The sequence below is a fragment of the Schistocerca piceifrons genome, chromosome 1 (assembly GCF_021461385.2).
Source record: "Schistocerca piceifrons isolate TAMUIC-IGC-003096 chromosome 1, iqSchPice1.1, whole genome shotgun sequence".
NCBI lineage: Eukaryota > Metazoa > Arthropoda > Insecta > Orthoptera > Acrididae > Schistocerca > Schistocerca piceifrons.
Window position 1 is genome coordinate 799,618,165 of NC_060138.1, and position 22,186 is coordinate 799,640,350.

Genomic DNA, 22,186 nt, shown 5'->3' on the forward strand with positions numbered 1-22,186 from the left:
GTGTATTGGAAACAGAGTTGAAGATATAAAGATTGAAGGAGCGAGAAGGAGAGGAAGACTGAAGATAAGGTCAAAGAATAAGATATCCAGGGACCTAAGGGAGAAAGGATGAAGAAGGAAGAGGCAATGGATAGATACTATGGAGGAGAAGGATCCAGAAGAGCAACGCCGACGCTACGTGACGTGGGACATGGCGACAACAAAGAAGAAGAAGAAGAAGAAGTTAGGTTTAGGTAGTTCTAAGTCTAGGGGACTGATGACTTCATATGTTAAGTCCAATAGCGCTTAGAGCCATTTTTGATGACAGATCACGTCATGGGGAAGAAATTTTCTTCTAGACGAAATCTTCGCTCACGCTTCCTGGCGACGCCGGACGTCCATTCGTATTTGTTATGCCCCTGAAACGCGACAGGGTTTGGCACTTTATGACGAGCGTAAGCAAAGTAAGTTGCCTATAATCCACTCATCTGCTTCGTATTAAATTAAAGTTCCTGATTCCCTTCGAAAATAACTTTCTCCGCTTACAGACGTTCTTAAGTTTTTCCTTGTTGAAGATCACTCTATCAGTTTTCTGGGGTAGGTAGGATTCAGCGCCGGCCGTTCACGTCGGAGACCTTATCACCTGAGTGCAAAGGCGCTGCCCTTTTATACATTATGTACGCGATACTACAGCCATTTGTATATGAGCATATCGCTATCCCTTTACTTTTGTCACGTCTGTATAAAGCGTTAACATCTCTCATCGTACGTTTCCCAAGTATAGTTTTATCTTATATTACGTGTCATTGGTTATAAACCTATCTTAGGTCCAGCTAATACTATATGAGAAGTTCATCGTATCGAAATAAGGATTTCGCCAAGTGATAGTACAGTGTTTAAATTGCGTACTTTTCTAAACAGTTAGTGATCGTAATGTATGTTTCTGCAGAGAGAGTGAAGCTATTTTGGTTCAAAATGGTTCAAATGGCTCTGAGCGCTATGGGACTTAACTTCTGAGGTCATCAGTCCCCCAGAACTTAAGCTATTTTGTTTAGTTCCAAGTACGTGTTTTGCTTTTTACGAGGATTCCACAGAGCTTCGAAAGTATAGCGCTTTGATGATTCTTAAATCTTCCTACGAAATTTTTCACAAAAAGAGAGCTAATCTACTGTTGTAAGACGACTCCTACTCAACCGCTGCAGTTGCCACCTCTTTCAGAGTTAAACTTCACTGCAGACTTTAACAACCATATTACGAGGCTTCGCTTTTCAATCGATGTCGATGAAAAAAGCTTCCGTTACAAAACGGAAAAAAGAAGAATCATGCAGCAATATAGTCGCCATTTTACTCAGAAACATTTTACATATCGGGGTTTCAATATCATCAGCTATTGGTGAATTATTACAGGTGCTGAGGTTACTTGAAACACCCCGCAAATGTACAACAGTTATATAACAAAGTGACGTGATTTCTTTCAGTCACACGTACAGGTAAGCTTCGAACAATCTTCTTCAGCTAGCGTAATATTGCACTGTATGCACATGAGCTTTTCTGGATGTTGTCGTCGTATACACGTACGTCTGGTGTCTTTCGTCGGGATTTTTCCTATTTCTCGATCATCATACAACACAATATATGTTCACATCTTACTTTTACTTTTCGGAATGGCGGCGTTAGCATTATTCCAGTGAAACTGGTTTGTCCAGGAGGTTACTGACAATGAAAGTACACACATCAAAAAAAGTTTTGCATTACCACGCTTCCGAGAGTTCCGGAACCTGTACAGAAAATTGGAATAGAGATCAATATAAATATAATTTCCCCCCTTTTTATGGCTTATGAAAATCACACATTGCTTGTTGTACCACCATACAGCAAGACCTTCAGAGGTGGTGGTCCAGATTGCTGTACACACCGGCACCTCTAATACCCAGTAGCATGTCCTCTTGCATTGATGCTTGCCTGTGTTCGTCGTGGCATACTATCCACAAGTTCATCAAGGCTCTGTTGGTCCAGATTGTCTCATTTTTCAATGGTGATTCGGCGTAGATCCCTCAGAATGGTTGGTAAGTCACGTCATCCATAAACAGCCCTTGTTTATCTATCCCAGGCATGTTCGACTGGGTTCATGTCTGGAAAACTTGGTAGCCACTCTAGTCGAGCGATGTCATTATCCGGAAGGAAGTCATTCAAAAGATGTGCACGATGGAAGCGCGAACTGTCGTCCAGGAAGACGAATGCCTCGCCAGTATGCTGCCGATATGGTTGCACTATCGGTCAGAGGATGGCATTCGCGTATCCTACAGCCGTTACGGCGCCTTCCATGACTAGAAGCGGCATACATCGGCCCCACACAATGCCAACCCAAAACATCATGGAACCTCCACCTTGCTGCACTCGCTGGACAGTGTGTCTAAGGCGTTCAGCCAGACTGGGTTGCCTCCTAACACATCTTCGACGATTGTCTGGCTCTGAGCACTATGGGATTCAACTGCTGAGGTCATTAGTCCCCTAGAACTTAGAACTAGTTAAACCTAACTAACCTAAGGACATCACAAACATCCATGCCTGAGGCAGGATTCGAACCTGCAACCGTAGCGGTCTTGCGGTTCCAGACTGCAGTGCCTTTAACCGCACGGCCACTTCGGCCGGCCGACGATTGTCTGGTTGAAGGCATATTCGACACTCATTGGTGAAGAGAACATGATGCCAATCCTGAGCAGTCCATTCGGCATGTTTTTGGGCCCATCTGTACCGCACTGCATGGTGTCGTGGTTGCAAAGATGAACCTCGGCATGGACGTCAGGAGTGAAGTTGCACATCATGCAGCCTATTGAGCACAGTTTGAGTCGTCCTGACGTCCTGTGGCCGCACGTTGCTGTCAGAGTTCCTCTGAGTCATAATCTGTAGGTCATGCACTGCAGTAGTAGCCCTTGGGCAGCCTGAGTGGGGTATGTCATCGACAGTTCCTGTCTCTCTGTATCTCCTCCATGTCCAAACAACGTCACTTTGGTTCACTCTGAGATGCCTGGACACTTCCCTTGTTGAGAGCCCTTCCTGGCAAAAAGTAACAGCGCGGACGCCATCGATCCACGATATTGACTTTCTAGGCAAGGTTGAACTACAGACAACACAAGCTGTGTACCTCCTTCCTGGAGGAATGACTGGAAGTGATCGGCTGTCAGTCCCCCTCTGTCCAATAGGCGCTGCTCATGCATGGTTCCCATTTTTTGGGCGGGTTTAGTGACGTCTCTGAACAGTCGAAGGGACTGTGTCTGTGATACAATATCCACAGTCAACGTCTGTCTTCAGGAGTTCTGGGAACTGGGGTGATGCAAAACTTTTTTTGATGTGTGTATATCGTTTGTCGCTTGTCCTTGTCCTATTGCTCCCAGCAAGGATCGCACCATGACTGTTTTCAGCTATAATATGCTTTATCATAGGAAGTTTGAATTGGTGGGCTAATAAGAGAAACGTAAACTGGACTCCACATTAACAACATTTTGATTTGGTGACCAATCGCACATAGGATAGTGCAAAGGGCTGTCCCAGACATTGAAGACTGTGACAACTGATGAGCTGTTAGGTAGTCTGAAGTTCCAGACGAATTGATCCTCAGTAGTGAGCTGTTCCTGGGTTTATTTTTTCTATATATATCTCGGCGATATATCCGATATTTCTGAAAAAATCTAGTATTTACTAGAGCTGGGAACTACTTATCAATAGTATACCTGCACGAGTGCCATGTGAATCAACATGCACTCTTAACTTACATGTACCTGAAAAGTATCTGCTCCACAGGGCAGTGCAGTGCGGCAGATTGGTAATCAAAGGGGCAAACCTGCCCCTTATGCAGGCAAGCTGCACTAACAAAATGCACTCAAAGATACATTGTTCTACTACTCCCGCATTCGAATTCCGGCTGGGTTGGAGACTTCCTCCACTTGACGACTGGGTGCTGAATTGTCCTCATCACCGTTTCATCATCACTGACATGCATGTCGCTTAAATGGCGTTACAGAGGGCCGAGCGGAGACGCCTCTGCGTGAAGTCAGAATAGCTGTTGGAAGTTGTGAAGTATCAGTGATGCCAATGAAATGTTGTTGGAGTTCAGTTATTTATTCATTATGTTTACAAGTCGTCGTTCTTCTGCAGCAGCTTCGCCTGCTGTTAATTCAACAATGTGTTGGATTCTAGCTGACGCCCGCCGTCGAGTCAGTTCAGTGTTCGCACGCGCGGGAGGTGACGCCAACGACTCTGGCGGTGCGGCAGTTGCTGGCGAGTGGGGCTGCGGCTGCCCAGCGCGAAGTGGCTCTCGCCCCGGCTGTGGAGTGTACGCGGTAGCAATCCGAATTCTACGATGGCCCTTGATGACCCATCCGCGATGTACCTGCTGTCTGCAGTCGTGTGGTCGGTTGATCTCCTCCCTACCCCTGGTAGGTTTCAACACTCGATGGGGCGTGAGTGTTGAACAGGAACGTTGGCTCCAAGAGGCCCTGTTGCTGGCTTCCATGTTGAAATCCATTATTGGCACCATTCTGCTATGTGTCAGACGGTCAGTTTCTCCATCAGTAGATGGTAGGCTTCAAGTAGCATGAAGTTCATCCAGTGAAGGCCATCATCTTGAGTACATCTTCGGCTAGTTCATAGACAGTGTTGGAGCATCTATGACATAGATTCAGTACAGTATCGTAATCGAGGAATCGACTGCCATCGATCCCATTGTTCAACTCATGACAAGGGCTGGGAAGTTGGAATATTTAAAGAGAGCTACTGTGAGGCTATGACGCAAAGCTCGTGTCCTCCTTATTCGGCTATATTCGCTTAACAGGCTGTCAACTGCTGCGTCGGTCCCTCGCTATGTGCTCCTACGAAATAGATACAGTTTCTTGCAACATGCCTTACGACCTAAGGAACGTGCTTGTCTCGCTTCCTTTGGTTTTTCGTCCTTTTTTCTACTGAATGCATATTCCTTACTCGGCAGACAGTGTCGTCGACCTGACCCAACTGCGACATAATGGCTCACTTCCTGCTTCCGCTTCTGGCTGTAGCATGGCTTGAATTTTCCTGAGGCAGTATGAGTGAGTTTTAACAAAATATTTTCGAATTTATACCCCTTACTATTCTGTGCAGTAACGGCGTCGAATAGAAAAGACTTGCACCTGGTCGCCACATGGAAGAGAGAGGTCTGAAAAATGACGTGAACCGAAGATTTATTTTCTCTCCGATTTAAAAGGTTCCCCGAAACAAAGAGAAGACATATTTTTGTGTCTCTCGAAAGTATAGTTTTAAACAATGCCCGCAACACCTAGTTACCATAGTGACATATTACAAGTATAGCTCAAAAAATGTAATGGCCTAGAAAAATTGTTCGCGGATGACTGAATAAGAATATCTCCTTTTCACATGCACTACAGTTTCAGTTAATCCCCCGCACGAATCGACAATCTACATATTGGCCTCATAATGTCGTAATGGCGCCATCCCTTCCCATCCTTTCAGTCCGCAGTCTCAACTGGTGACACAATTCGTCTCCTTGTGACTCAACTGGACGACGTCGGTGCATTGAAGCGAATTTAACGTCTTTTAGTCTTGAAAGAGCGTACAATTTCAATCTAACGCGAAACTATCTTCACAGGTTTGCTGCCAGTTGACGTTGTGTAAATTCGACAATATTTCCTTGGAGCAACTAACCGACATCTTCAGGTGGTTGAAATTTGCTGGGGGCTAGGTACGACTGATGTCAGTCAAAGGCAAACTTTTGTTCTTGATGGGAATAGTCCTATCGCTTAACTCCCTACCTTCCTATTCCAACGAATTTAATTCCCGTTATGTGATCTGCTGCTGTTGACATTATCCTATAGTCGACTGACCAGAAATTCTTATCTTGTTCCCACACCACTTCACTGATCCTTCTATTCTACACCAGCAATTGCCTGTTGACATATTCTGGCTTCCCTATCATCTTCAGACTTCTGATACTGCACGCTCCGACTCGTATAATGTTAACCTTCCGTTATTTACTGAAACTGTTTCTTACGGTCTCCTCTCCCGTGGCAGTTCCTTCCCGGAAATTCGAATGGAGGATTAATCCGGAATCGTTATTCAATGGAGAAATCATCATGACACTTTTTCAGTTACAATCTATATGTCCTGTGGATACGCATTATTTGTCTTTAATGCAGTGGTTTCCATTGTCTTCTGCATACTCTTGCTATTGATCATTGCTGCTTGTTCCGCCCTTAAGTGCTGCTTTCTACCCCAAGGGCAAGAGGGTGCCGTGAATGTCTTTTCCTTCGTCCTCTTTGACAAAGCCGTTGGCAGTATGAGGGCGATTACTTATATCAGATTTCTTCGGCTGCCATTCCTGATGATTTTGCATAATATTTAAGCAGCCTCTGGGACTGAAACAGTGGCCACAGCCGTTTTTCAAAAATGGTTCAAATGGCTCTGTGAACTATGGGACTCAACTTCTGAGGTCATCAGTCCCCTAGAACTTAGAACTACTTAAACCAAACTAACATAAGGACATCACACACATCCATGCCCGAGGAAGGATTCGAACCTGCGACCGCAGCGGTCGCGCGGTTCCAGACTGTAGCGCCTAGAAACAGTCGGCCACTCCGGCCGGCAAGATAACAGACAAATACAAAATACAGCTCGTACAAAACAGATACGTGTTTCAAAGTTTTACTGACCTTCAAAGTAGTCACCAGCATTGTGTATAACCCGTTTCCAGCGATGTGTAAGTCGTAGGATATTCTTAGCAGTGCCAGTAGTGTTGACAGTTCGAGAGGCTCAGTCTATTGCCTGACGAATTTGTAGCAGTTCTGAAGCGAATGCCGTGAAGTGTTTCCTTCAGTTTAGAAATCGAGTTGAACTTAGTCAGGGGAGTGCAGTAGGTGGTATAATACTTAGCAGCCCCATCAGTCAAACATCAGTAACAGCTTGCACTGTACGTACTTGACTATTACCCTGCAAAATGAAAGTCATGTCCTGCAGAAAGTGTCATCACCTCTGTCTCTAAGCTAGTCGTAGGTTGTGTTCCAGAAATGAATAGCACAGAGACAGAAGTGATGACACTTTCTGCAGGACTTGACCATCATTTTGCAGGACAATGCTCAAGCACGTACAGTGCAAGCTGTTACTAATTTGTTTGACTGATGGAGCTGCTAAGTGCTATACCACCTGCTGCACCCCCATGACTTAAGCCCTGGTAAGTTCAACTCGATTTCTAAACTGAAGGAAACACTTCACGGCATTCGTTTCAGAACTGCTACAAATTCGTCGGGCAATAGACCGCGCCGCTCGAACTGTCAACACAACTGCCACTGCTAAGAGTATCCTACGACATCCACATCGCTGGCAACAGGTTATACACAATGCTAGTGACTACTTTGAAGGTCAGTAAAACGTTGAAACACGTATCTGCTTTGTAAGAGCTGTAAATAAATAGTTGCCACTATTAAAGTTCCAACCCTCGTATATATACACAAAAGGAAACCAATAATGAAGTAATACGTTCAGGATACAATCAAGGATATGCTAGGCATATATAACGTAGTTAGCACACATGGTGTAAGACGCTATTTGGTTATCTGAAATAAAAAAAAAACAGTAGTGTTATTGCAATGCAAACATTAATCCTACACGTTCGTAGTCCAAAAATATGTAAGGATATAGACGAGAAAGATCCAAAAGTTTTTTTGAACGGAGTAAAATGGAATATAGCATCAGGTAACTAACGTAAAAAAAGCTAATGAGTATGGTAGCTACTGAATGTGGTTGTGATTATTCGTTATAATAGTCATTATGACTCTTCCTCATTTATGCCATTTTTCAAAAATACTTATTAGCGAATCTGTAGCGAATCTGTAGCGACACTCCTCGCTTCTTACAATATTCTGGTTCTGACCTATATATGATACTTTATTTATGTTGTCTTCATTTCGTAGACGACTTGGTAGCCTCATTGACAAGCCAGTTGTTTGATATACTTTTCCAAATACAGGTCATTTCTCGAATGTTTTCTATATGTCCGTATTTCATATTTTTGTCTTTGTTAATTGATCTTCTTGCTTCATTGACACTCTTCCTGTAACTAGTGTATGTGGATACCTTGTTGACGCTTTCCCAAGTTGTAACTATTACTTTTAGGCCAGTGCATCGCATTGTCCTAATGAATTTTCTTGTCTGTATATTCCTTGACATCGATTACTAAGTGGGTCCTCCTTCTGATATTAAGTATGTCACTGGCACAGACATGTTGCTCCTTATTACTTTCGTCGTTTAGTTGGCGCAGTGTCTGAATTTTACAGCATCTGTACATTTCGATACAGTTGTCCTTCGGACATGCATGCATGGCACTGTAAGATACAGATACTACCCTAATGTATTTCATGCCAAAACAAGGAAATGTGATGAGCAAAAACTATGTGTCTCCCTATGCAGGAATCGTACGATTTGTATGCGAGCACTATGGGACGGAGACACTGGACGTATGGAAGTATGGGATTGGCTGTGAATCGAGCTTAGGTAGCCAAAGCGGTTAAGGTGACCAGTCGTGAAAATGGGGAAATTCGTGTTCGAGGCCCGCTCCAACACAAATTTTCATACTTTACTAGTACATCGTATAGCCAGTGTGCAATCGTATTCACAATTTTGGAATACATTCATAACTTTCGTTATTCTTTGGCCACCTTCCCACGACGCTTTACCTTGTCAGAGTCCCTTAATATCGCCAGGAGATTTCGATAGTATGCTCCTATAACAGTTAGAACCCTTGTAACTGTACCACGACTGCATGGCAGTCCCAAAAAACATCATCTTGCCAGATGATGGTTGGGTTCTTTCGTTTTTCGCTGCTGGTAGACACACATGTCTCCATAGCTTGATTTTCTCCTTTGAACCGGGGTCACACTAATCGTCTCAGCACGATTAGGCGGCTCCAGTCCTCTGGACTGGTCTTACATAACTGCTGCGTCAATTCGGCGGGCTTTTTGAACTAGTGTGAGCAGTGCGTGTCATTTTCAAAATGTTGTGTAAAATGTTTTAAATTGCAGCATGAGTGATTTTCATTATTTCCATTACCGTTTTGAGAGTGACACGCCGATCTTCGAGCTCCAGGTCCTCCACTTCATTTGCGATTCTCGGTCCTTTACGGAGAGATGGTCTGCCACTTGGTTCTTCGTCATACAGACTTGTATGATCACACTTGAAGCGTGTGCGCCACGTGAACGCCGTGTCATATAGTGGTGCACTGTTGCCTTACACTTTCACCAACCCAGCATGGACTGTTGCAGCGTTGTTTCCCTTCAAGTGCAGAAAACAAATCACCGAACGATATTTCACTTTATCGTGTGCTGAGCCATTTGTATCGGGCTTTCTAGCAGCGCAATATGATACTGAGGCGCTATATTTCAGTGTGTACCAGAACGGCAGAAACGTACCTGCAAACAAACAAAAAATTGGTTACGAAACTTTATTCTTTTCATTGAGATAATTATAACATTTGACTAGCGCTTTCAGTGAAATACATTGAAGTGAGAAATGTCATAGGATACCTCCTAATATCCTGTCGGACTCCTTCTTGCCGGCGTAGCGCAGCAACTGGACATAGCATGGACCCAACAAGTCGTTGGAAGTCTCCTGGAAAAATAGTGAGCCATAATTGCCGGTGCAGGGTTTTTTGCATGAACTGACCTCTAGATTATGTTTCATAAACGTTCGATGAGATTCTTGTTCCTGCCTCGGGCATGGATGTGTGTGATGTCCTTAGGTTAGTTAGGTTTAATTAGTTCTAAGTTCTAGGCGACTGATGACCTCAGAAGCTAAGTCGCATAGTGCTCAGAGCCATTTGAACCATTTTTAGATTCTTGTCAGGCGATCTAGGTGACCAAATCATTTGCTCTAAGTACCCAGAATGTTCTTGAAATCAGGCGCGAAAAAAATGTGACACGGTGCATTGTCATCCATAAAAATTCCATTGTTGAATGGCTGAAAACGGTCGCCAAGTAGCCGAACACAACCATTTACGGTCAATGATAGGTTCAGACACACCGGAGGACGCAGCACATTGTCTTGTTGACTGCGTGAGTCCATGGCCTCGGGGGGTCTGCGCCACATTCGAACCCTACCATTTGCTTTTACACTGGGGAATTGGGACTCATCTGACAAGACCACAGTTTTCCAGCAGTCTAGGGTCCAACCGACATGGTCACGAGCCCAAGACAGGCGCTGAAGCTGACGTCGTGCTGTTAGTGAAGGCACTCGTCTCGGTCATCTGCTGCCATAGCTCATTAATGCCAATTTTCGCCCTACTATCCTAACGGATACGGTCGTCGTTTGTCCCATTTTGATTTCTCGGGCTATTTAAAGCAATGTTGCTTGTCTGTTAGCACTGACAACTCTACGTAAGCGGCACTGGTCTCAGTCGTTAAGTGAAGACCGTCGGCCGTTGCGTTGTCCGTCGTGAGAGTTAATGCCTGTAATTTGGTATCCTCGGTACACTCTTGGATCTCGGAATACCGAATTCCCTAACGATTACCGTAATGGGATGTCCAATACGTCTAGCACCAATTGGCATTCCGCGTTCACAGCCTGTTAATTCCCAGCGTGCTGCCATAATAACGTCGGAAACCTTTTCGCATGAATCACCTGAGTACAAATGACAGCTCCGTCAACGCACTGCCCTTTTATACGATATGTACGCGATACTACCGCCATCTTTATACGTGCAAATCGCTATTCCATGACTTTTGGCACCTCATTATACTCTCCGCCATACAAATATATTTCCTTCCGAAGAGATTCGTAGTACTTTTCTTATCGATTACCTGGTGGTTACGGCTTCTTGTTTAACCCACTCTTGTGTCAGATGGGAAAATGTGTGAAATCTGTCCGTGATGACGCTACGCGTGTATCACTCAAATAGCATTTTTTTAAGTTAGAAAGTCAATTACGTACCATGTTTTCTCGACATTCCACCAGATGTTCCAGAATTGTGCTTACAGGGTCCTAAACAGCCCCACGAAAAGGGATTCTAGGACTGTTACGTCACAGTAGTTTTTCCTAGACAGTAAGCCACATATATACTATGAAAAAATAATTAAATCAATACCTTAAGCTCAAAAATGGTTCAAATGGCTCTGAGCGCTATGCGACTTAACTTCGGAGGTCATCAGTCGCCTAGAACGTAGAACTAATTAAACCTAGCTAACCTAAGGACATCACACACATCCATGACCGAGGCAGGATTCGAACCTGCGACCGTAGCGGTCGCTCGGCTCGAGACTGTAGCGCCTAGAACCGCGCGGCCAATCCGGCCGGCAATATACCTTAAGCTGTATGATATACATCAACGGGGACATTTGACAATGTGTGCCCCGACAGGGTCTCGATCCCGGGATCTTCTGCTTACATGGCAGACGCTCTATGCATCTGAGCCACCGAGGGCACAGAGGGTAGTGTGACTACAGGAATTTATCCCTTGCACGCTCCTCGTGAGACTTACATTCCCAACTTAATGTCCACACACTACATTTGTAGTGCCCCTTTCCCAGTAGACTCATTACTCGCGGCAGACAATCTTACCGAGTCCCGTAAGAGTTCGGGCAATGCGTGTGCATCCTCACAGAAGATGAAGGTCAGTTAGCCTTAACTATATGGAGATGGTATCTGTTCTTTCGGACATGTCCGAAAGAGCAGATACCATCTCCATACATATATACTAAGTTTGGTTGAAATGTCTGCATGCGTTCTAGAGTTATGCTTGCTTGTCAACTCTTTCCCTCTCCTATCACCAGCGTCATTCCTAGGAATGCTAGGGGTGTCCTACTGTCACAGTATTTTTTCCGACAGTAAGTCGTTCATGTATAAAGTTTCGTTGAAATTGCTGCGTGCGTTGGAGAGCTACGCTTACATTTCACTATTTTTTCGCCCGCAACTCCGAAGATGGAGGTGCTTGAGGTGTCTTGCCTTCATGATAATTGTCTCCTAGAAACCTTATAGAGACAGCAGCTTGAGAGGAGGCGTGTTCGCAGGAGACGACCGCGTGGGTGAAGATGCGGCGAGCCCGGACGCTCGCGCGTGCCGCACGCCGACCGGCGGCCGCGGCGTCTGCGACGACCTGAGCGAGTGTCCGCAGCTGCTGTTGCACCTGTCGCAGCTGCGCGACTCCATCTGCTTCAAGAGCCTCTTCACGCCCGGCGTCTGCTGTCCGGCCGACGACGACAGGTACGTCTCGCCTAGCGTAGTCAATAGGCCTTCACTCGCGCAGTCATATTGGAGGCGTCGATGATCTCGTCCTTGAGCGCCCCAAATGTGGAAATAACAACTGAATTTATATGTGAAGCCCCTAAACCTGCTCTTTTGTCAACAGTGAACCAGATCCTGCATGCCGCTCTTTTAAAAATCGCAACCAGTTGAGGCTAACCACTTTCTTACAGCTCTGACAACAGCATCAAAGTCTTGAAATTGTTCGCCACGTAGTCCATCTTTCAGAGGTGCTAAGAGATGGAAGCCTGTAGGTGCTAAATCGGGAATGTACGTTGGATGTGGTAAGACAGTACAGCTGAATTTTGCAACGAGCTACGTGATCGAAAAACTTGTGGGGCCTGGCATTATCATGTTGCAGTTGAAAGTTGATCATCTTCTCTGGACTTACACTGGAAATTCGGGCTTTCAGCTTAGTCAGTCTCGTCTTGTAGAGTGCTGAATTGACAGGTTCTCCAGGCTCCGGGGCATTCAAAAGAACCACACCCTGGCGATTCCAGAAGACTGTGCACATCACTTTGCGTGCAGACGTCTGTGTCTTGAATTTCTTCTTTGACGGAGAATTCGCATGTCACCATTCCATGGACTGTCTTTTGTGTCTCCCAGCTCGTAGTGGTGACGCCACGTCTCATCTCCGGTAACGATACTATTCATAAAATTGTCACCTTCAGCTTCATATTGGTCCAGCAGTTCCCAACAAATCTTCATTCGATGAGCGTTTTGTTCTTCTGTAAGCATCCACGGGACCCATCTCACACAGCCTTTGCGATAGCCAACATGTTCCAATATTGTTTTCAAGGCATCACAGCCGACATTCAACTTTGCACACAATTCTCTGGTCGTTGTTCGCCGATCAGCACGGGCGAGTTGATTAAGACGCCCTTTACTGCGAGGGATGACAGCCATGCAGTGTCGATCGGGCTGTGGCTTCTCATGCACACCCTATTCACCATCTTGAAAATGTGAAAATGCCGTACCCATCGCCTCACATTGCTCACGTCTATTGTGTCGTCTCCAAACATCTTTAGCAAACGTCGATGCATTTCAATCGGCGCAGTTTCTTCATCAGTGAGGAATTCAATCACACATCGCGTTCGTATCAGCCTCGATTTTGGAACACTTCTCTGCTGGCGCCAACTACCGCAAAACAACGTAACCACCTGCAAATGAAAGAGGAACGTTGAAGCATTAGCGCTACACCAACGACATCTGGCACGGACATCCAGAGTCACCACAAAAAAAGGAGGCTTTACTATCGGAACGACCACCTTTTGTTCAATGAATCGTAGTTAAAAATGTCTCGTTATGGTGCGGAAAGAGTTTCATCACGATTGTAATAAACTTTATCAGTTCAAATGGTTCAAATGACTCTGAGCACTGTGGGAATTAACTTCTGAGGTCATCAGTCCCCTAGAACTTAGAACTACTTAAACCTAAGTAATCTAAGGACATCACACACATCCATGCCCGAGGCAGGATTCGAACCTGCGACCGTAGCGGTCGCGTCGTTCCAGACTGAAGCGCCTAGAACCGCTCGGCCGGCCAAAACTTTATCAGTAAAAAATATGGCAAAATGCCATGTTTTATATGATCGTCATTTACATTAATAGTAGGCTACCTTTAATCTTATTTTTACCTACAGCGATGTAGACTTATCTACATTGATGAGCCAAATCATTATGACCATTTGTGTAAAAGCGTGTTGGTCGACCTCTGGAATGCAATTCAGCGGTGATTCTGGATGCCATGGATTCGACAAGTACTTGATAGGTTTCCAGAGGTTTGTGGCACCAAATCCCTATGCACAGGTCACACACTTCCCGTAATTTACGGGCGGTTTGTTTCTGGGAGCTGAGATGGCGCCAGATGGCGTCCCGGTTGGGTTCCATCGGATTCAGATGACCCGAATTTGATAGCCAAGACATTAGTGTGAGTTCAATATCATGCTTCTCAAACCATTGTAGCACAGACGAACTTCAAAAAGAACTTGACATTATAATATATATATATATATATATATATATATATATATATATATATATATATTGTTGTGCAGACCTACGAATTTTATGGCTAGCATTAATGAGATCTTGTTGCCTTGACGATTCAGACAGTTCCCGTATGGTTAGTACTAAGTTTTCCATTGTTTTTACACACACACACACACACACACATATATATATATATATATATATATATATATATATATATATATATATATGTACATTTGTTGTGCAGACCTACGAATTTTATGGCTAGCATTAATGAGATCTTGTTGCCTTGACGATTCAGACAGTTCCCGTATGGTTAGTACTAAGTTTTCCATTGTTTTTACACACACACACACACACACACATATATATATATATATATATATATATATGTGTGTGTGTGTGTGTGTGTGTAAAAACAATGGAAAACTTAGTACTAACCATACGGGAACTGTCTGAATCGTCAAGGCAACAAGATCTCATTAATGCTAGCCATAAAATTCGTAGGTCTGCACAACAAATGTACAAAGTGTAAACAGTACGACTGTAACTAGAAATATGAACGAACTGATCACTCAAAAAGACACAAGTGAATTAAACGCAAGAAAAGAAAGTGTTAATAGTGCATCTATGGATAAAAATATGAACAAACTATCCACAAAAAAATATACAAGTGGATTAAACGGAGAAAAACATAAGGTAAATATTAGCAGAGAAAAAAAAGTAAACAAAAACGTTACGCATAAGCAAGGATACAAGCAACAGACATATATTTTTGCAGATAGTCATGGGAGAGGAGTTACGGAAATTATGAGAAGAAATCACCCAGACCTTAATGTAACAGGCATCATCAAACCAGGCGCGCCATTACGCGAAATTCTGAAAAACAGTGACAACATATTAACGACGGGTAACAGCTGCATCATAATAGGAGGCGCAAATGATGTTTACTGTAATGAAACTTGGCGTGCAACGAGAATCCTAAAGGAAACAATCAAAAGGATGCCTCGAGTGCATTTCTACATTGTTAACATCCCCAGGAGACACGATCATCGTAAACATCGAGATTGTTACAGCAAACAGGCTATTTGAGAAAATATGTCGAGGTTTCCAGAATACGACCTTCGTAGAGATAAACAGTGTTAACAGAGAGCACTTCACAAGACATGGTCTCCACATGAACGTAAAAGGGAAAAAGATTATTAGTGCCGAAATACTTAAATTTATTAATGAGTCATCTGCAATGGAAGTGTCTCCAATCCCAATTCCGCCAAAACAAGAATTGTCTGTAACAGTGGAACCATCATTATCTGCAGTAGAGCTACAACAAACACCAGTAGCAGCAGCAAAGGCTCAGATATTCTCAGCAGCAGTGTCAGATAAACCAATAGCAGCAGAATCACCACAATCATCAGCAGAGCTGTCGTCATCAGCAACAGCATCCAGAACAGCAGACCCCATAATACTACCTCAAGGCAATGAAAATGCATGTGAGGAAAATATACAAAGGTCATTAGCCGCAGCAGCTAACAAAGAAGGGCAGTCACCAAGTCAGGGAGCACAGGAGCCACCAGCAACAGCAACCACACAGAAGAGGTACCTGAGGCCTGGGAGATCAACAGCAGAAGCAGCTTCCAATCAAGACAGATGCCTGAGGACTAGGAGACTTGCTACACTAAGTGAGGATTTTTTATGGTACCGAGTAAGCAGAAAGAGAACATGGAAAAAGATGTAAGTAAAACTGTCCAGCTTAAATACCAGTGTGACAATAGTGAGAGGAATATAAACACCGGACAAAGATACAATCCAGGTTTAATGACACAAACTGAAAAAAAATCACTGCATAGTACCAGAAGCAAAGAGAGCAAGTGAAGTGCTTAGTATAACACAGGAAGGGGAACTATTACATTTAAAGCCAACTGTTAGTGAACCAACTCAGTGCATTTTAAAGGAAGATAATCAGAGTGACCAGTTAAAAATACCACTAAGGCTCATGCACCTAAACATACAGTACCTTAGAAATAAGCTTAATATATTACAGGTTTTTGTAAATGAACAGTCACCTCATATAGTAGTGCTAACTGAGCATGGATTAAAATCTGATGAAATTATTTACTGTAAACTAGAGGGCTACTCCTTAGCAAATAGTTATTGTAGACAGCAACATAAGGGTGGTGGTGTGGCAGTTTACATTAATGAAAATCTTGAGTACAAGAAATTAAACAATCTAGACCAGTACAACAAAGAAGGCTTGATTGAAGTGACAGGCATCGAAGTCCACACCAAAGAGTGTAGAGAGGTTATGAGAAAACATAAAGTTATTGGGATTTATCATCCACCAAACACTGATGTAGTTAGCTTCATAGACATATTTAGTAGAGTAGTGGGACGTTGTGGTCCCAGTGACCTAACTATACTTGGTGATCTGAATATTGAGGCAAAATCTTCCAGTTTGTGTAATACGAGGTTAATAAATACTCTTAACCCATATAATCTCGTAAATGTAGTAAATAGTGATACCAGGGTAACGAAGTCCACATCTAGCAGAAATGATTACGTTATACTATGTAAACATATTAAAGACAGTGTTAGGTGCTGGAATATGGATTTTCACTACTCTGACCACAAATGCCAGCTTGTAGAGTATGTAAACACAAGCATCCCAAAAATGACAAAAGTTACCGCAAATAAAACAATCCTAAAAGAGGGTAACATCCTTGCCCTAAGAAATAAATTAGCTATAGAGGACTGGGATCTGGTTTACCAGACTGAAGGATCTGAAAACAAATGGGCCAAATTCTATGATACTATGCTAAGACACTTTGACAGATGCTGCCCTGTTAAAAAAATACAAAGAGTGTTCACCCATAACCAAAGTGCAAAAACCAACAGACTGATACTTCCAGCAAATATGATAAAACTCAGGCAAAACATCCAGGACCTGGATGTGTTACACAAGTCAACAAACCTGCAGGTTTTTAAGGCCAACCACAATGAAGCCAAGAAAATCTTTAAGAAAGAGCTTTCAAATCTAAGAAAACAGATATACAGCAGTGAAATAGCTCAGTCAGACAATATAGCCAAGACCTCATGGAGAATTGTAAATCAATTCCGCAAAGCCACACCGAAGCCAGAAATTGAAATTGTAAATATAAGACATGAAGGAAACACAATTAAAGATCCTAATAAAGTCTGCAATGTTTTCAATAAATACTTTATATCTGCAGCTGTTAGTCCAGTTAATAACACAACTGTGAGTAGTGAGGTAAAGCTCTGCCCCTTTGAAGAGCCACCTTTTGAATTCAAACAAGTAATTGAAAAAGAAATAGGCAGGATAATAAATAACCTAAAGAATAAGTACTCATTTGGATGGGATGGTTTGAGTAGTATTGTGATTAAAAATGTAATAAGGAATTAGTTAAAATAATCACCCACCTGGTAAACTGCAGTATTAGAGAACATACATTTCCAAATGTATTGAACTGGAGCACAGTTAAACCAGTGCATAAAAAAGGATCCAAGGAAGAGGTTTCAAATTTCAGGCCCATATCATTAATACCTGTCATCAGCAAAGTATTTGAAGTTGTGCTGCTGACACAACTTAGCGACTATTTCTTGAAAAATAAGTTTCTAACAGACACACAACATGGATTCCGAAAGGATCATAGTACTATCACAGCAATTACGGAATTTCTTCACAAAACGTATGGTGCCCTTGATCAAGGAATGCAAACAGCTGGCGTATTTCTAGACCTCACTAAAGCCTTTGACTCGGTAAACCATGAGTTACTTTTAAGTAAACTTGAGTCATACAATGTAAATGCTGCATCCATGCAATTGCTGGCTACATATTTATTTAACCGCAAGCAGTGTACAAAGATGACTTACAAAATCAGTAATCAGATCATTAATTTCCAGTCCAAATATGAGACAGTCACGCAAGGTGTACCCCAGGGCTCAATTTTGGGCCCTTTCCTTTTCCTAGTGTACATAAATGATATAGAGCAACCTTTCAACTCCCAATTGGTAACCTATGCAGATGATACCTCACTGTCATTTCTTGGCAAACAAAATGATGAGTTAACGTTGGTAGCAACTGAGGGCCTACGTCAAATAACTACTTATTTCCAAGATCAAGGTCTGAAAGTTAGTATCAATAAATCTCAGTTATTGCCATTTAAACTTACAAACTCACACCAAACCTCTATCAGTAACATAGGTGGAATGGAAGTAGTGGACACAGAAGGCTGCAGATTTCTAGGTATTCACCTAGATGAAAATCTAAGATAGGTAAACCATATCAAATTTTTATGCAATAAAATCAGCAGTTCATTACATCTAATCAGCCAGTTATCAAAAGTAGTCCCACATCAGACATTAAAAACAATTTATTATGGAACCATTTTTGCACAGATTAATTACAGGATAGAGATATGGGGCTGTGCTGCCGATATACATATGAACAGAATATTAACCCAACAGAAAAGAGCAATCAGAATTATCCATGGATTAGGGTATAGAGATTCATGCAGGGAAATCTTTGTTCATCATAAATACCTCAAAGTCTACTCACTGTATCTTTACAAATTAATTATATTTTTTGTGACACATCAAAACAAAGCAACAAAGTGCTCTGATATGCATGCCTATAATACAAGAAATAAAGACTGCTACTACAGACAAAGAACAAAATTAAAAACAACAGACCATAGTCCATGCATTAGTGGTCAAATATGGTAAACAGATCACCGAGCTCTATAAGGTGCCACAAAGGGAACTTATTCAAAGTGAAACTGAAATATTTCTTGATTGACAATTGTTTATATTCTTTAAGTGAATATTAATATTATATTAAAATAAATTATATATATATATATATATATATATATATATATATATATATATATATATATATATATATAGCTGGGTAAAATCTGAATATTTGTAATAGGTACGATGTAACACCCAATATTGTGCCTTATTAGGTACAATGGTACATTTGTATCATGTATATGTAATCATATATGTATATATGACTGTACTAAACTTGTAAAAATATGCTATGACGTTTGCAAAAGACACCAGTTGGTGTCTCCATGCAAAAAAAAATACAATAAATAAAATAAAATAAATACAATTCTGGACTTGTGACACCCTTTGAGACACTTTGCTGTTGGGAAAGACGTCAAGCATAACAGGCTACAGGTGGCCCCTAATAATGTTCTCGAAGGCCACAGCTGTCATGTTGTTGCTGTGGTCATCAGTCCTGAGACTGGTTTGATGCAGCTCTCCATGCTACTCTATCCTGTGCAAGCTTCTTCATCTCCCAGTACTTACTGCAGCCTACATCCTTCAGAATTTGCTTAGTGTATTCATCTCTTGGTCTCCCTCTACGATTTTTACCCTCCACGCTGCCCTCCAATACTAAATTGGTGATCCCTCGATGTCTCAGAACATGTCCTACCAACCGATCCCTTCTTCTAGTCAAGTTGTGCCACAAACTCCTCTTCTCCCCAATTCTATTCAATACCTCCTCATTTGTTATGTGATCTACCCATCTAATCATCAGCATTCTTCTGTAGCACCACATTTCGAAAGCTTCTATTCTCTTCTTGTCTAAACTATTTATCGTCAACGTTCCACTTCCATACATGGCCACACTCCATAGAAATACTTTCAGAAACGACTTCCTGACACTTAAATCTATACTCGATGTTAACAAATTTCTCTTCTTCAGAAATGCTTTCCTTGCCATTGTCAGTCTACATTTTGTATCCTCTCTACTTCGTCCATCATCAGTTACTTTGCTCCCCAAATAGCAAAACTCATTTACTACTTTAAGTGTCTCATTTCCTAAACTAATTCCTTCAGCATCACCCGACTTAATTCGACTACATTCCATTATCCTCGTCTTGCTTTTGTTGATGTTCATCTTATATCCTCCTTTCAAGACACTGTCCATTCCGTTCAGCTGCTCTTCCAAGTCCTTTGCTGTCTCTGACAGAATTACAATGTCATCGGCGAACCTCAAAGTTTTTATATCTTCTCCATGGTTTTTAATACCTACTCCGAATTTTTCTTTTGTTTCATTCACTGCTTGCTCAGTACACAGATTGAATAACATCGGGGATAGGCTACAGCCCTGTCTCACTCCCTTCCCAACCACTGCTTCCTTTTCATGCCGCTCGGTTCTTATAACTGCCATCTGCTTTCTGTACAAATTGTAAATAGCCTTTCGCTCCCTGTATTTTACCCCTGCCACCTTCAGAATTTGAAAGTGAGTATTCCAATCAACATTGTCAAAAGCTTTCTCTAAGTCTACAAATGCTAGAAACTTAGGTTTGCCTTTCCTTAATCTTTCTTCTAAGATAAGTCGTAGGGTCTGTATTGCCTCACGTGTTCCAACATTTCTACGGAATCCATACTGATCTTCCCCGAGGTCGACTTCTATCAGTTTTTCCATTCGTCTGTAAAGAATTCGCGTTAGTATTTTGCAGCTGTGACTTATTAAACTGATTGTTCGGTAATTTTCACATCTGTCAACACCTGCTTTCTTTGGGGTTGGAATTATTATATTCTTCTTGAAGTCTTAGGGTATTTCGCCTGTCTCATACATCTTGCTCACCAGATGGTAGAGTTTTGTCAGGACTGGCTCTCCCTAGGCCGTCAGTAGTTATAATGGAATGTTGTCTACTCAGCTGTCATAGTACCTTCGATTACTACCGCATGACCCATGGAAGCCCAGATGAATGTCCCCCATAACATAATACTGCTCCCACTGGCATGCGTTCATGGCGCGCTACAGGTTTCGAGCAGCCGTTCGCCTGGATGACGGCATATGTGGACACGACCATCGACCTGGTTTAGCAATAAACGGGATTTATCCGACCAGGTGACATTGATCCGCGGTTCAATCTGGATGATCCCGTGCCCACTGTAATCATAATAGACGATATTGTTGGGTCAACATGGGAACACATAGGGGTCCTCTGCTGCGGAACACCATGTTCAACACTGCGCTGAACGGTGGGCTCCAAAACACTTGTGCCTGCTCCAGCGATGTACACTGTTATCATATCTGACACAGATCTCCGCTTATCCTGCTTTAGAGAGCGGGCAAGCTATGTTCTGTGATGTGGTATGGAGAACCAAATTCTTGTTGCCTACTCGTGGTTTCAGATGGTCACGACAGCAGCACGCAAACACACTACCAGCTTCGCCGTTTCCGAGATGCTCGTCCCCCAGGCACAGGGCCACAACAATCTGGCTTTTGTCAAAGTCGCTTAATTCGGCGGATTTCCGCGTTTGTGCTCCTTATCGTTGCTAGAGTGATTCCCCATTCGTCTCTGATTGCCTCCTGTACTTCACTTACCGCATCAATTGCCTTCGGGACCACCAGTCAACATACAACCTCGCGGCGGGCAGTGCATAATGTTATGTCTCAATACCTAACGTCATCCCTCCCTCTTTATATATATATCTCTTCCCCTTCTCTCTCTTTTTCCTCCCTGTCTCTCTCTCTTTCTCTTCTTTAGACACGCTTACATACACACACCACACCACACACACACACACACACACACACACACACACACACACACACACGCACGCACACGCACACGCACACACACATGCGCGTACATTCATAAAGTATTCTATTGGATTAGAAGGAGCTGTCAAGCAAATATGACTTGACTTTCTATTTGCCTTTAATTTTATTATTATATTCATGACAACACTGCGTGAAGTCGTTAAAGAATTTTATGAGCGAATAGCTCTCTTCGTTATGTGGAACGCTAAGGTTGAATGATGGATTGGGTACACCTTTTCTCCTTCTAGTGTTTATTTATGCATGTTAATGTTGTTTTCGAATTTTGGTTGACTGTTGACAACAAATTTCGCAAAGGAGTAAACGTTTTCGTGAGGATGTTGTGAGTATGCCA

At 42.7% G+C, this 22,186-nt stretch overlaps 1 protein-coding gene across 1 annotated transcript in view; it reads left to right on the forward strand.

The window, feature by feature from the left end:
- Positions 1–22,186, forward strand: part of LOC124775194 (proclotting enzyme-like) — a 158,213-nt gene that overhangs the window by 38,939 nt on the left and 97,088 nt on the right. The window contains exon 4 of the mRNA XM_047250036.1: positions 12,042–12,213. Within this exon, the coding sequence (XP_047105992.1) occupies positions 12,042–12,213 (172 nt within the window). The remainder of the gene's footprint in view (positions 1–12,041; positions 12,214–22,186) is intronic.